The 13,415-nt window shown below is 47.7% G+C and overlaps 1 protein-coding gene across 44 annotated transcripts in view; it reads right to left on the bottom strand.

Moving 5' to 3' along the window:
- Window positions 1-13,415, bottom strand: part of LRRFIP1 (LRR binding FLII interacting protein 1) — a 139,430-nt gene that overhangs the window by 35,684 nt on the left and 90,331 nt on the right. For 16 of the 44 annotated variants that reach the window (XM_044380516.3, XM_044380537.3, XM_044380526.3 and 13 more), the window contains 5 exons: window positions 9,518-9,577; window positions 7,025-7,087; window positions 4,440-4,517; window positions 3,073-3,117; window positions 1,587-1,655 (listed from right to left, as the gene is read on the bottom strand). The exons of 19 other annotated variants lie outside the window; for them this stretch is intronic. In XM_044380516.3, coding sequence (XP_044236451.2) covers window positions 1,587-1,655; window positions 3,073-3,117; window positions 4,440-4,517; window positions 7,025-7,087; window positions 9,518-9,577 — 315 coding nt within the window. The remainder of the gene's footprint in view (window positions 1-1,586; window positions 1,656-3,072; window positions 3,118-4,439; window positions 4,518-7,024; window positions 7,088-9,517; window positions 9,578-13,415) is intronic. 9 more of the 44 variants (XM_044380533.3, XM_057305987.1, XM_048214580.2 and 6 more) reach the window with 3 other exon arrangements.

The following is a 13,415-nucleotide window of genomic DNA, read 5'->3' as shown; positions in this document are numbered from 1 at the left end:
TAGAGTCCACCTGCAGGGCCCAAGGGGAACTAAAGGAGAACACCCCCCCCACACCCCCACACTCCCCCCCCCCGCCCCGCTGCTGATCGGAAGCTCCACTTCAGTCATCAGAAAAGTACCCAGCACTTGGGGAAAGTTTCATTCTTCTGAAAAATTAGTATGTTCTTTACTGATAAAAGAAAATCATTGAGTTGCATTTTATCCGTCACATGCAGGCCAGAGCTATTTTCTCCAGTAGGCATGATTTGTGAGCTTAATTGCCTACAAAAATGTCTAAGAACTGAGAAAAAGATTTAAGATAGTGGGCTCCACCACATTTCAAACAGTATGCAATATAAAATTAATAAATGTTTAATTAGATGTCAACAGAAACTAATGCTATGTCCATTAATATTTATAAAAATTGCATTCTAAAGAAAACTGTAGGCATGACAGCTTTGTAAGAACTCCTGAATATTTATGAACGACAATAAGCCAGAAATTGGACTATTTAAGCAATTAAGTAGCCAATTAACATCTAAAGCAACATTATAAAAGCACTTTCAAGTAGGTCTTTGTAAGCTGTGACATTTCCTGTGGGACCCTGGTGGGGCGTCTGCACAGGACTTGCACAGGACCTGCCAAGGAGCAGCCCTGCCAAGGAGCAGCCCTGAGAAGGAGCAGCTCTGCTGAGGAGCAGCCCTGAGAAGGAGCAGCCCTGAGAAAGAGCAGCCCTGCGGAGGAGCAGCCCTGCCGAGGAGCAGCCCTGCTGAGGAGTAGCCCCTGCGGAGGAGCAGCCCTGCCAAGGAGTAGCCCTGAGAAGGAGCAGCCCCTGCGGAGGAGCAGCCCTGCCAAGGAGTAGCCCTGAGAAGGAGCAGCCCCTGAGGAGGAGCAGCCCCTGCCGAGGAACAGCCCTGCGGAGGAGCAGCCCTGCGGAGGAGCCCCTGTGTGCAGAAGCATCCACACCGGCTGGACATCCAGCTTCACCTGACCCTCAGGACAGGTCAACCAGCCTCCTCACTTCCATGGAGTGACTCCATTTTTCTATTTTGCTTCCCTCTTTCATTCACTCATTTTTTCACTCAAGAAGCATTTCCTGTACAACTGACTACTACACCTTTATTGTGAGACCTGAGTCTTGTCATTTCGAATCCTTGGAGGAGGTGGAAAGACAGCAAAATAAAAGTGAATTATGTACGGGTAAGATCCCGAGTCTTTAAATTTGTTCCTCTTCCTCGATTTTCCAGAGGTGAAAACAATCTGTGGCCTGTGGAACGCCCTCTTCTTCCTGTTGTTACTCTCAGAGCACCTCACCCCCAGTTAGTACTGTTAGTGTGTTGCAGGGAAAGAGCCCAGGAACCTCAATTAAGGTCCGTCTTCTCCCTTGAACTCAATGTAAATTGAGGTGTGAAGACATTAACCCGCCAGCCAAAGGCTTCACGACTCACAGCATCCATGACCCTTACGACAACAGAAAACTGAGAGGAGAGTGTTCCCTCCCTAGAACCCTGGTTAGTTCTCTCCAGCGGCTGGACCTGTGCCCAGTGAGCCCCTCAGGAGCATGCAGCACACAGGAGGAAATTCGGGAACGAGAGAAAATGCCTTACAGCATAGGAACTGGAGGCACTGCCCCGCCGAGCCCCGCCGAGGAGGCTGCTGTCATCGAAAACAGACGCCTGTGACAAGAAACAGATGGGCAGGTCAGGGCGCCCTTCCCCTCCCCAGCACCAGAACACAGGAAAAGGTAAGCTAAGGAAGACTGACCACGAGGAGAACCGTCCTGAACAAATCATGATGGAAGACATGCAGGGAAGGCCCTCAACCACCTTCACAGGCAGAGCGGAGCGGAACAGGGCCATGCAAAAGTCTAAGGGAGACACCAGTTGCTGTCAACCAGCATGCAACATGCTCTCTGGTAGGTCCTTGAAACGTACGCTTCTGAAAAACCTCCCTTGCTAAGTAAGAACTTGTTAATCCAGATTTAAAGGGAGCAGATAATTCAAATATCCTGAATTTTGTCATGGCATCCTCATGCTTGATATTTAGAAAATGACACTAATAGAAAGCGACTCTGGAAGAAAACAGTATGTTCATTACAGTTCAATATTTTAAAATTAAAAAAATGCTAACTACAAAACAATATTTGATTAACTTAAAAATCCCATATAGTTAATCCCTGAGGGTAAACAGGAGTTTACAATATGGTGAATGGCCATCTCAAACTTTTCCCAGCTTAAAGGAACTTCAATTTTCCCTATTTCCCCTTGAGGACACAGCTGGTCTGTTTAGCCAGTTATATATTATTTCTTAACTGTGAAATCTGATGGAAATTCAGAAACTTTTTAGCAATACAGTATAACTACTTTGTTTAGTATAAACTTCCTGCAAGGCATAAGTACCTGGTATTTTAAACTGGAAATTTCTAAAGTCATACAGCACAATACGTTAACATCTGTTAAGGTTACCAAAGCAATAAAACGCCATTTTCCTTCTGCCAGAGATTAAGTAAAAGATGTCGCTGCTCCATTCCTAGCTAACAGTCCTATGCGAGCACATGTCCTCCTGGAGCCTGAAGGGGTATGACAGCTGTTGTCAGCTGCAGGGAGAGAGAAAACCCAGATCTGGCCGAAAGGGATGGACAGACACCATGACGTGGGTGAGCGCCACGTGAAGGGGTAATTCGCAAGTAGCTGGGCTGCAGACATGTGCATCCGGGCTTCCAGAGCAGGTGTGAGATGGAGCGGAGTGCGCACGTGCCGCGGGGCTGGGTGGGGGGCAGGCCAGGGGACTGTGCAGAGGTGATGGGGATGGGGGATGGGGGATGAGGGCGGGGGGATTGGGAGGGGTGTGGGCAATGGGGGGATGGAGGCAGTGGCCGGTCAGGGGACAGGGGTGGGGGGAGATGGGGGAGGGCGATGGGGATGAAGGCAGAGGGATGGGGCTGGGGGAGGGGTTGGGGCAGGTCAAGGGACTGTGGCTGGGGTGATAGGAGCAGGGGGTGAGGGATGGGGATGGGGCGGGGCAGGTCAGCAGATGGGGGAAGGGGGGAGGAGGGAGGGGGCAAGGTGGGGCAGGGGGGTAGGCAGCACGCACCAGGTAACTCCCAGCAGGCCGGGCAGCACCGTACAGATAGGAGGGCTGCAGGACGAGAGCAAATGGCAGGTTTTAAAAGCCTTGAGAAAACAGCGACAAATACTAGTGACAAGACAATCACGATGGTTTCAGTGATCACGACGGACAAACTACTGCACAACGGTTAGAAGTAAAAAGAAGTCAATGTAGGGTCTGTGTTTTCAGTACATCGACAGATGCAAATCCAACTTGAAAACTGTCACAGTCCCCAGGATCTCTAAAGTAGGACTATTTTCTAGTCACTTCTTTTCAGGCATTCCTGGAGGAAAGGGTCAGGGAGTGAGACAATGGTGACAGGGTGAAAATACCACGGGCAGCCACCAAACCCACACCTCACAATCCCAGGTTAATAGAGCACTCAGGGGTGTTAATACGTAAATTTCCACACGAGAGGAGCGTGGCAGAAATGGTGCTTTTATTTCCAACAAATGATCCCGGTCACGGGTGTGAGGATCTGCAAGGAGCTGTCAGACCGTGCCAGCCGGCCTGGGCTGGCAGCTCCCTGGACAGGGGATCCACACCCGCACCCCGGACCAGGCGGAGTCGTGCCCGGGCCGGCAGGTGCCAGAGCGAAGGGCAGCTCCCGGGGCAGCGGGGCCCCGGGTCCAGAACAGGATCATGACTCATGGATAGGCAGAGGCCACGTAAGCCCGCAGCACGGGGCCACCAAGCCAGTCAGGAATGTGCACGACCGGGGTGAATCACTCAGCAAGGCAGGGAGATGGCAGTTCAACCTCCACAGTCATCGGTCCGGGGCTCTGACACCGAGATCCTCGGGTGCGAACAGCACTGTCCTATAGCTGAAAAGGCCGGGCCCCTTGAGGCCTGACCCGCACACCGGCCTTGTAAAAACAGGAAACACAGGGGAGACTGAGCCAAAGAAATATCCCCGTTCTCCCACTTCTCAAAGATGGAGGAGGCAGATTAAGCCCAAAAGCCTTCCAAATTGCTTCCTGGACACATTTCCAAGAGAAAAATATTTTTAAAGAAACAAATGAAACCCCAAATGGGGAACAATTGCTGGAAAAGGAGGAGAGACCCAGGAGACCGATTCTTTTAACCTGAGCTTTTGGAAATATACGGTTAATAGAACCTCCTTTTTCCTCAGTTCCTTTTTCTCTATTAAGGTCCCAGGTTACCCTGATAATGTTCTAAAACATTGAGAAAAGTCCTAGCAAGTTAGACCAGTCGAATAAACGCCTGCTGAACTCTGCTGTCTGGACTTCAGGTAGAAGAGGTTGAAGTGTCCTCGCACGTGTGATCAGAAAGTGAAGGGATGTACGCAGGAGGAAAGAGGGAGGAAGGGGCCGACGTGGAGGAGAACAGACCCGGTTTCCACTCTGGGCAGACAGGGCTTTGGGAGCAAGGCCAGCACCAGGAAGCCCGAGGTCGGAGCGGGAGAGTCCCTGTAATCAGAGAAAATGGGGGGGGGGGGGGCGGAGAAGGGCTCACAGCTTCATTTCACCTCAAAGGTCCAGCGGTGGTGTAAATTCACACAAAACTGCCTTTTTTTTTTTTTTAAACAACAAAATCAGTACAGGACATGCAGTTAATGGAGGAGGGAGAAAGCAGGATGGTCAGAAGGAAATAAAGACAGTCTAGCTAATCGACAAACTGTGATGTGCGACCAAATCAGGAGTTCTGAGTCGATGCAGACACAAACATAGATTTCATTACTTTTAACCGACAGTGAGACCATCGGGGTTTTAAAGGTCTTTGTAACCGGAGCTCTAAGTTGTACAGTTTGGTGGGAAAAAATCAAAACTAAGAATCGGCAGAGATAGCAACCTTTACTTTGCATAGTAAAATATTTCACTGGACATCACCTCTGGTGTGGCTTCCTTAGGGGCTGACGTAACGTGTACGTGTGTTCAGGATTCACAGAGGACGGGGTAGATTCAGCGGTATAATTCTGAGACCACCAGTCTCTACAACATTTCTGGGGAATACTACTGTCTCCATGGTTTCCCCAAATGAAACGTTCTATCCAAATTAAAGGCTCCTCCAAGAGGAAGCCATAGCTTCAAACTGCTCTGTTGGCAATGCTCTACCATGCGCAAGCATGGGGCAGTCCTTGAAGATGAACTGGCTCCCTTCCAGTAACCTGATGGCCCCTGAAGATATCCCGCCAGACCTTCAAGGTCCCAAACTTGTGCCTGTCATTCCTCTGGCATAAGCTACACCCACGTGACCTGATGGGCCGGCAGGTGGAACTCGGGGGGGTGAGGGGGGAACAGGGAGAAACTTTCTAATGTTTCTTACAAATACTGAAACTGGTTCCAGTTGGGAGAACATTCTGTGTAGAAGCCATTTTGTCAGCCCCTCTGCGGGACATGGAAAGCACCACGACCCGGGCAGGGGAGAAAGCGCCCACAGCTGCGGCCGCCATGGCCAGGGTATGGGTCTGACAAATCCAAAAAGACTGGAGAAATATTTAGAAGGGTCTTCAGTGCTCCACATGACATTAATACCTTTCTATGTTTATATTTAAATAAAATCAAACAAGCCCATGTGTTGTGCAGGAATAGATATGATACCTACAGAGCACGACAATTACCAGAACATTCCGTGGGTTGGTGAGTAAGACCTCAGGAAGAACAAGGGTGGGGACATGTGGCCTCAGGAAAGTTCTGCTGTTCAATGTTTGGAACGGATCAGCTCTAATTTTGACTTTCATGCTCTGAATGTGGGTTGTTTCTCTTAAAGGAATTTAAGTGAGTCAGAGACATGCTGAATTTTGGTGAATAATTCGTATCTGCATATTAGATACCTATCAGCATCTTCTACTTTAGAGCAAGTATCTCGGCTCGGAAAGTGAGGAGGAAGTAAAGTTTTCTGAATGACAAAGTGCTCTTTGCAGTAGCAAAATCTCCCACCGAAATACACACAACACACAAAAAGTTCAAGATGGTGAAACCCACCAGTACGTTGGTGCTTACAGCTGATCTTACATTCAGTCAGAATTCACCTACTGGGGGAAGGAGGGCTGGAGTATTTACTCACACTCGAGGCTGGGAAGCAGCAGTGGGAGTTTGGAAAGTGGGCAAGCACGCTGATGGGGGGATGGAGCTGCCAGCCGTATCTGGAACCCCTGCAGCAGGGGTGAAGGGGGGAGGGATGAGGCATGACAGGGGAGGAGGGAGGACCAGGAGTTACACTTCTACCTGCTTAGTTTCTATTTACTTATTTTTTCCCTGTGTCTTCTTCATGATTCAGTTCCCACCCTTTGTTAGGACACTTCCTTCTCCCCATCGTCCTATCACCGCTGCACTAGTCTGTCTGCTGGGTGGGTCTGCCTTCTGTTCTGGAAGCGTGTGCTTCCAGAGTACCTCCTGCTCACCTGTTTATCCCTGTGATCCTCCCGCCTGAACTAGCTCCCTCGTGTTTGCTAAGTGAGTGTGAACCTCCTCTAAACAGACGAGCCTCACCCATTATAAAGGCTCTTAAACGACTTCGAAATATCTGTGCCCGTCGAGACTGATGCGTGTCCCTGAAGTACGGGAAGCAGCCCTATTGTGTAGACATTTGGACTTGGATTTGGTTTGATTTCCATTCCTAGTCCATCCCTGAGAAACTGCCACAAAGTTTTCTTGTACCCCACAAAGGAATTGTTTTCAGGAACTCGTAAGGAAAGAATTATAAGGTTTTCTTACTTTTTTCCCTTTTGATTACTTCTGACTACAAAATATCCACATGAATCCTTCCTTTCCTTGTGTCCCGCTGAATGCAAATACGATTCAAGTGCAGGGTGGTGGGGGGGGAGGGGGTAAGCCTGAATTACATGTCTCATGTTAGTTACTGCCCCAAAACAGTCTTTAACATCCATCCAAAGCTGAGCTCACACACAAGACGGCATGCCACAAAACCTGCAGTTTCTGAAGAGAGGGTGTGAAAGATCTAAATGAGAGCCCACCAGCGTCTCCTCTCTGGAAGATGACAGAGCAGAGAGTCTGCCCTCACCGCCGTAGCTGGAGTTCTGGGAACCAAAGAACACGTGGGACGTGGTGAGCACCGGCTGCCCCGGTCAATAGGCACATAGAAAATGACACAACCAAACCGGCACTAGGACTCCAGGAACCCCAGCGTAGCGTAAGAACCAAGACGCTCTGCTACGGCACAAAGGCTCACCAGCTACAGGTTCTGGGCTCTAGCTTACATTCCAGTGTCTGTGTGTCGGCGATGTCCTACGGTTTGACTCTTCCTGGTTCTCACAACTTTTCATCTCTAGTATTATTTGTAATTACTCACTGAACTTCACGACGAGGCGGCTATCACCCCCCAATGCAGACTTCCCCTAGCGCATACTCTCCTAGGGAACTAGGATTACGTCTGTGGCAAGATTCACAATCTTTCCTCAGCCCAGCACACGTGAGGGCTGCAGCACACCCAAAGCTGGGGGGGCAGGGGGGCTGCAGGTGGACAGCGTCGCCCCCAGAACGCGGTGGCCCGCAGCCGTCTTCACAGTGACCTGGTGCCTGCTTTACCAAGATCGGAGTCTGCGTGGGGAGGCAGTGCGCGTGCCTGTCATGAATGAAGGCATCGCGCTGCCCCTGAAACGGTTGGGTAGATCTCCTATGGAGACTTCAAGTGCCGGCACAGAGGAAAGAGGGCTTTCCAAACCCTTCCCCTCACTCTGGTTATTTCATTCCTCCCCACAGACGTGTGCGGCTGACATCTATGGAACTTCTCACTCTCTTCCCATCTTTCCCCAAACTCATCGTCCCGCCACTCTGGGATTTTCCGCCACAACTCGCGGCGTTGCCTGTAGGCTATCTGGTTCTTCAATCGGTATATTTCCTGATTTTTTATTTAATCAATTTTATTTGCAATTTTACTTTGTGGTGAACATTTTATAATCACGTTCTTTTGCATTTGACGTCTAAAGGCATTACTTAGATCTTAAACCAAATCATAAGGCACACTTCTGCTGTGTTAACATAAAAACCAAAGAGGAAGCTACATGGACGTATGTATGACAGAGCTTGGCGCTCTCTCTACTGTCCCTGGCGTGCTGCCAGCCACACGTCTGGGATATTCTAGAGAAGAATGTTACCGCTGGGTAGAAAGTGGATTACAGAACTTCTATAGTAACTTCCAGTTCTAAACGAGAGTTCTTTATGATCGATCCTGGTGAAAAGTTGCTAATTAGTCAACACAGCCCCGACAAGCAGTCTGGGCCAGCAGAGAGTTCTGCCGCGCCTGTCCTATGGAGCCGGCACGGAACCATCCGGAGGAAGGCTGAGCAGGAAACAAAACTGTCCACGCCCCATGACGACAGAATGGCATGTTGCTTGCTTCTGTCCCTGGACTACTGCGTTTCCTAAAAACATAATCCAAAGGCTGTCTGTGTAAAAACATAAATAGGAAGACGCAGCCTTTAAACCGGAATGAGAAAAGTTTCGATGAAATGGACATGTATGCCACCCTTAATAGGACGAGACACTAAAAACCTCATCAGCCAGTTTCAGAAAGCTAAGATGGGACTGGGTTACCCCTCTGAAACCTGAAAATATAATTCAAGTGTATATAGGGTATGTCTAAATACGATTAAGGTAAATGAAAATTTACCATATCCACAACTAGTAAAATTTACTATAAGAAAAAAAATAAAGCAAATGTAGAATAGGAAGGTTTTAGTTAATTTCCTGCACACCAGATCTGTAGTCATGACTTCCCTGCTGAACTCAAAGCCCTCCCACTTCTCTCGGACTCTCCTGCCCTTAATCCCTTTCTCCTTCCTCCCCGCACAGAGCACTACCCTGCTCCCCGCTGCCTCCCGTGCCTGTACTCAGGGACACAGGGTCTCTAATATACGTCTTTAAAATGGCAAATGGGGGGCGCCTGGGTGGCTCAGACCATTAAGTGCCTGCCTTCAACTCAGGTCCTGCTCAGCAGAAAGCCTGCTTCTCCGTCTCCCTCTGCTGCTCCCCCTGCTTGTGCTCTCTCTCTGTCAAATAAATAAATAAATAAATAAATAAATAAATAAATAAAGTCTTAAAAAAAATAAAATGACAAATGAGAGATGGGCACAGAGGGTGAGAATGTTGAATGTAAGTATATTTAAAAGCTGAATATACTTAATATAGACATTAGGCACATACACCTAGGGCAACAAAATAATGAAAGAGCTAGTATTTAATTCAACATATTTTTAAACTTAAGAGATTCTTTTTAATATCGATCTCTTATAGTAACACTAAGAATGTTAGAAGGCTAACATTCTAAGAATGTTTATCAGTTGAAAAAATCAGTTTTCATTCTTTCATGGGCTGGGGCTGGGGAGGGGGGAGAGACCCACTGTAGCACAGAAAAAAAAGGCAAAGAAGCTAAATTTAGCAATATATATTTTTTTCAGCTTTGCAGCAATCTGTTTCCATCTTGTGTCATGCAAATTTACTATACTGACCCTGCCAGATCTTCTATTCAGGGACTGCGATCCATATATCTCTCCATCATAACCATTTGTCTGTTTCAATGAAGAAAAGAAGAAAACGGACATCAGTATACAAATGAAGACGCAGCACACGTCTGCAAGGAAGAGTTAGCTGGGTATAAACTGGGCTTTGTTAGTGGACCAGAGGCGCGACCAGCCCGGGATAACACACGTCTCAGCATGCCCCGAGATGCCTCCATGCTTCCGATCTGCTCTACCGCGACTTGGGAGAAATCGGACGGTCAGGCTCATCCGATCAGCCCAGGTCGTGTTACTTGTGGCTACAGGTCACTCTAGGACTTCTGTGGGGTGCAGCGTATGGGCACGGCGCAGCTGCTTTCGTCAGCACTTTCCCTGTTTACAGGTTCATGGCCACGGAAGTCCTAGCTTTGCAGCAGCTGGAATGCCACGCAAGTGGGGTCATGACCCGGCCTGCGTCAGTCAGGTTTCGGTTCTTGGTTCACAGGTAAGTCCTTGAAAACTATGGCCCATTGTGAAGTTGTATCCAGAGGATTTGGAAATAGCTTCTGTTCAATCTATAATTCAGTGCAGAAGCTCATCGTGGAAAACACGTTTATGGTGGGTGCGTATCCTCTGCGGGAGCTCCTCATTCATCCAGTCTTCCTACTTTGCTTTTCAAAATGAAGTCTGAGGATACAGTTCATGAGCTCCTAACGTGTCCTCCAGAAAAGAGAAAGATTAAGTGTGTGCCCACCTCCCTTCTCTTCCTACCTCTGCACTCACGTGCCCCCAGCCAAAGCCCAGCCCTTCTAGAATTGGTCTCATTCATCTATAAGGACATTTCTGCCGATTGAAGACAAGAGCTGCCAAGTGTCAGAGACACAACCAGCTCTCGAGACAGAAAACGGAAAGCAGTCCACACAACTGGTAAAACTGGAAGGAGATGCCAGGGGGTAAAGGACAGGAGTACAAATTCCAATCAGTGCTCTATCACGTGACATGATTACACAGGCTTGTTTAATCCGTTGGCACCTCCAGCCACTTCCTCAGCTGTGCAAATGTGCATAGAAATACGCACTTGACAAGGCCGCGGAGGGTTAAACCTGATTAGCCAGGAACAGCGCCCCCTGAAATGTGTGCTGAGCGGACGGTGGAGTGAGCGGCCGTGGAAGGTCCCCAGCGCCCACGGGAACAGGAGCGTGTCCTTGTTTACAGGGTCGGGCGACAGGAGACTAGTTAGCATGTGTGTTGCAACTACGACACGAGTGGAGGATAAGTAAATGAACTTCCAGACAGATCATAAATCCAGATTCACGAAATCTTGACTATCCAACTACAAGTTTACTTACAACTCAAAAACAAGTCAAGCTGAAGTTTCTAAATGAAGCAGAAGAGTATGTAGAAATTCTTCAACTTTAAATGTGAAAACTCCACGAGTAATGTTAAAACATCTCCGAAATAAATTTGATAGTAAAAAACCCTCAGAGACAGGCAGGGGTTTTACTCAATCTACTTTCCTTTTCTCTCTCTCAACCGACCAGACTATCTGAGATGGGAGTGTGTGTTGAGGACTTGTGTATTTCAGACCATAGTCTTACTCTCTTGGTAGCTGTTTAGAAACTCATTCCTGGAAAAAAATTAGTATAATGATAAAGGCTAACATCAATCAATTTTAGATGACTTTGACTTTACTAATTAGTGAGGAAGTAAAATATATTCCACATATAAGCCCTCTGGCTTTCCACTGTTGCTTTGGGGACTACGTGCTGCTCTAGAAAAACTTTCTTTTGGTCATCTCAAATTTCTATGCCGCCTGTAGCACAGAGCAGAGCACGGTGAAGGACGGGAGAGCAAGTGCGCCCCTCATCTGTCACCGTTTCTCTTCCAGCCTTCCGTGGCCGTGCAGGAAGACTCTCCCTTCACAGGCTCTGTGGACATCCACGCTCTTCTGTTGTAAAGGAATTCTGTTACAGAGAATATATTCCTAGCATGCATTCTCCAATGTATAGGTTCTCGTTGACATCCCTATGGTGAAAAGGACTTTGACCTCTTAAAGAACACCACCAACATTTTCCTCTTGGATGATTTTTATGTGTTGGATCTGGGTGGGTGGAGCTGTTTCTACCTCGCATAACAGGATAAGGAGAGTTGAAAATTAATGCATTAAAATAAAAAGTCCATAGATGGTGTATGAACTCCATCTGAAGTCAGGTCTCGGATGGTCAATTTCCTTTGCTTAGAGATTGTTTTTTCAACACCCCTTACTGTGCAGACCACCTGCTCACGGTCACCTCGTGTGCTTCTCAGGACCACGGGCCCCTGACCTGGGCAGTCAGAAGACCTAAAGCTGGGGCTGGGGAATGCGCATTTTCATAAGCTTCCTAGGTGAATCTTACACACAGTAACACGGAGGAGCGCTGCTCTCAGAACAGAATACAGAAGACAGTCACAGATTAGTGTTCTCTAAAAGAGTGTAAGATACAAGAATGAATACCGTATCAGAGCCAGTGATTCCAGCGGTATCTTGTGATTAGTCAGAAGGCTCCCAACTACTGTGCCGTTGCTATCAGACCATGAGCGCACTTCACGTTGACCGTGCAAGCAAACGTCAACCGCTATTTTGTTTGGTTAATGATGTTAGATCATTTTTATACTGTCAAAAGATCACATCCAAGGGCAGGAGAGATGGGAAGCACAATAAGAACGGCCAAATCAAAACTCTGAAGTGCGGTATTTCATGCACTCAACTCAGTCTGAAAACAGAATGAAAACTGAAAATAAAAGCAAAATCCAGAATGTGTTTCTGACTATTGCTAACACGTGTACTCATTCATTCCACCAGGGACTGGCCCTTAAATAGAGTTTACTTTGTTTTTTGTTTTTTTGTTTTTAAGTTTTTATTTATTTATTTGACAGAGAGAGCTTTGAGATTAAAATAAGATGGTTAAAAATCTGGAAAGGAGCTGTGCGTACATTTACTTAGAGAACGGAAGAGCTGCTAGAATTACAGAGTCACTGTGAAGCGCCCTGGGAGCTTCCGTGAAGAGCACGTCCTGAATCTAGTTACGTGACTCTGTGCTTCACGTTCTCCACGGCGGATCTACCGCTCGCCTGTGGCTGAGGCCAAGAACGGGCTGGAATGCCTGGCTCCCCCTTGGCCGCTGGCTCCCATCCGTCAAGCGGTGAGCTGCAGCCCTTCCAGGAGGCTGGGGGGCAAGCACGGCACTATTCGTTACCGTCTTCAAGGTAAAAACTACATTTTAAAAACAGAAAGTTGTTAAATAATTTTGAAGGGTGGTGGAATGAATGAAGCACAAGATGCTTTCAGGAGAAGAGAAGAAACGAAGCAGTGCACGATCTGCCAGAACCACTTCGGTGCAGAAGCGCGTTCTTGCTCATTTCTGCGAGATGAAGTTTCTCTCTCTTTTGGTGTCACTTAAACGTACAGGTTTTCAGATGTACATGTTTTTCTGTGCAAAGGGTGCAGACAGACAGACGTAAGAAGGGAAATTCCAAATTTAAATCTGAAGATTTCATTTTTGGTACCAGAATCGCGGTCTTTCTAAAACAGCACTTTTTGGCAAAGGGGCCAGAACGCACATTTAGGGTGCAGATTAAAAAATAATGGATTTTTCGTTAGAGAAAATGACTAACTTTAATCTTTGAAAGGAAATGTAGAAGTTTTGGGAATTCTTGATTTGAGTTGAGTTCCTTGAAAGCAAGACACTCTGGTCCCGTCTTGGTATCCACAGCTGTTAGCACAGTGCGTGGCAAACAGCTGGTGCTCAAAGACCGAGCGGTGCGTGAGTGTGGTCAAGCACAGGGCCTGACCCTGAGCATCAGAGACACAGCCGGGGCTCTGCAAGAAGAGCGCTCACTCTGGTAGGTGCACCTGCCCTCCGGCCTGCAG

This window comes from Ursus arctos, unplaced genomic scaffold (assembly GCF_023065955.2).
Source record: "Ursus arctos isolate Adak ecotype North America unplaced genomic scaffold, UrsArc2.0 scaffold_1, whole genome shotgun sequence".
In the NCBI taxonomy this organism is placed as follows: domain Eukaryota; kingdom Metazoa; phylum Chordata; class Mammalia; order Carnivora; family Ursidae; genus Ursus; species Ursus arctos.
The sequence above is the reverse complement of the archived record's forward strand: the minus strand, read 5'-3'. Positions and strand labels throughout refer to the sequence as shown.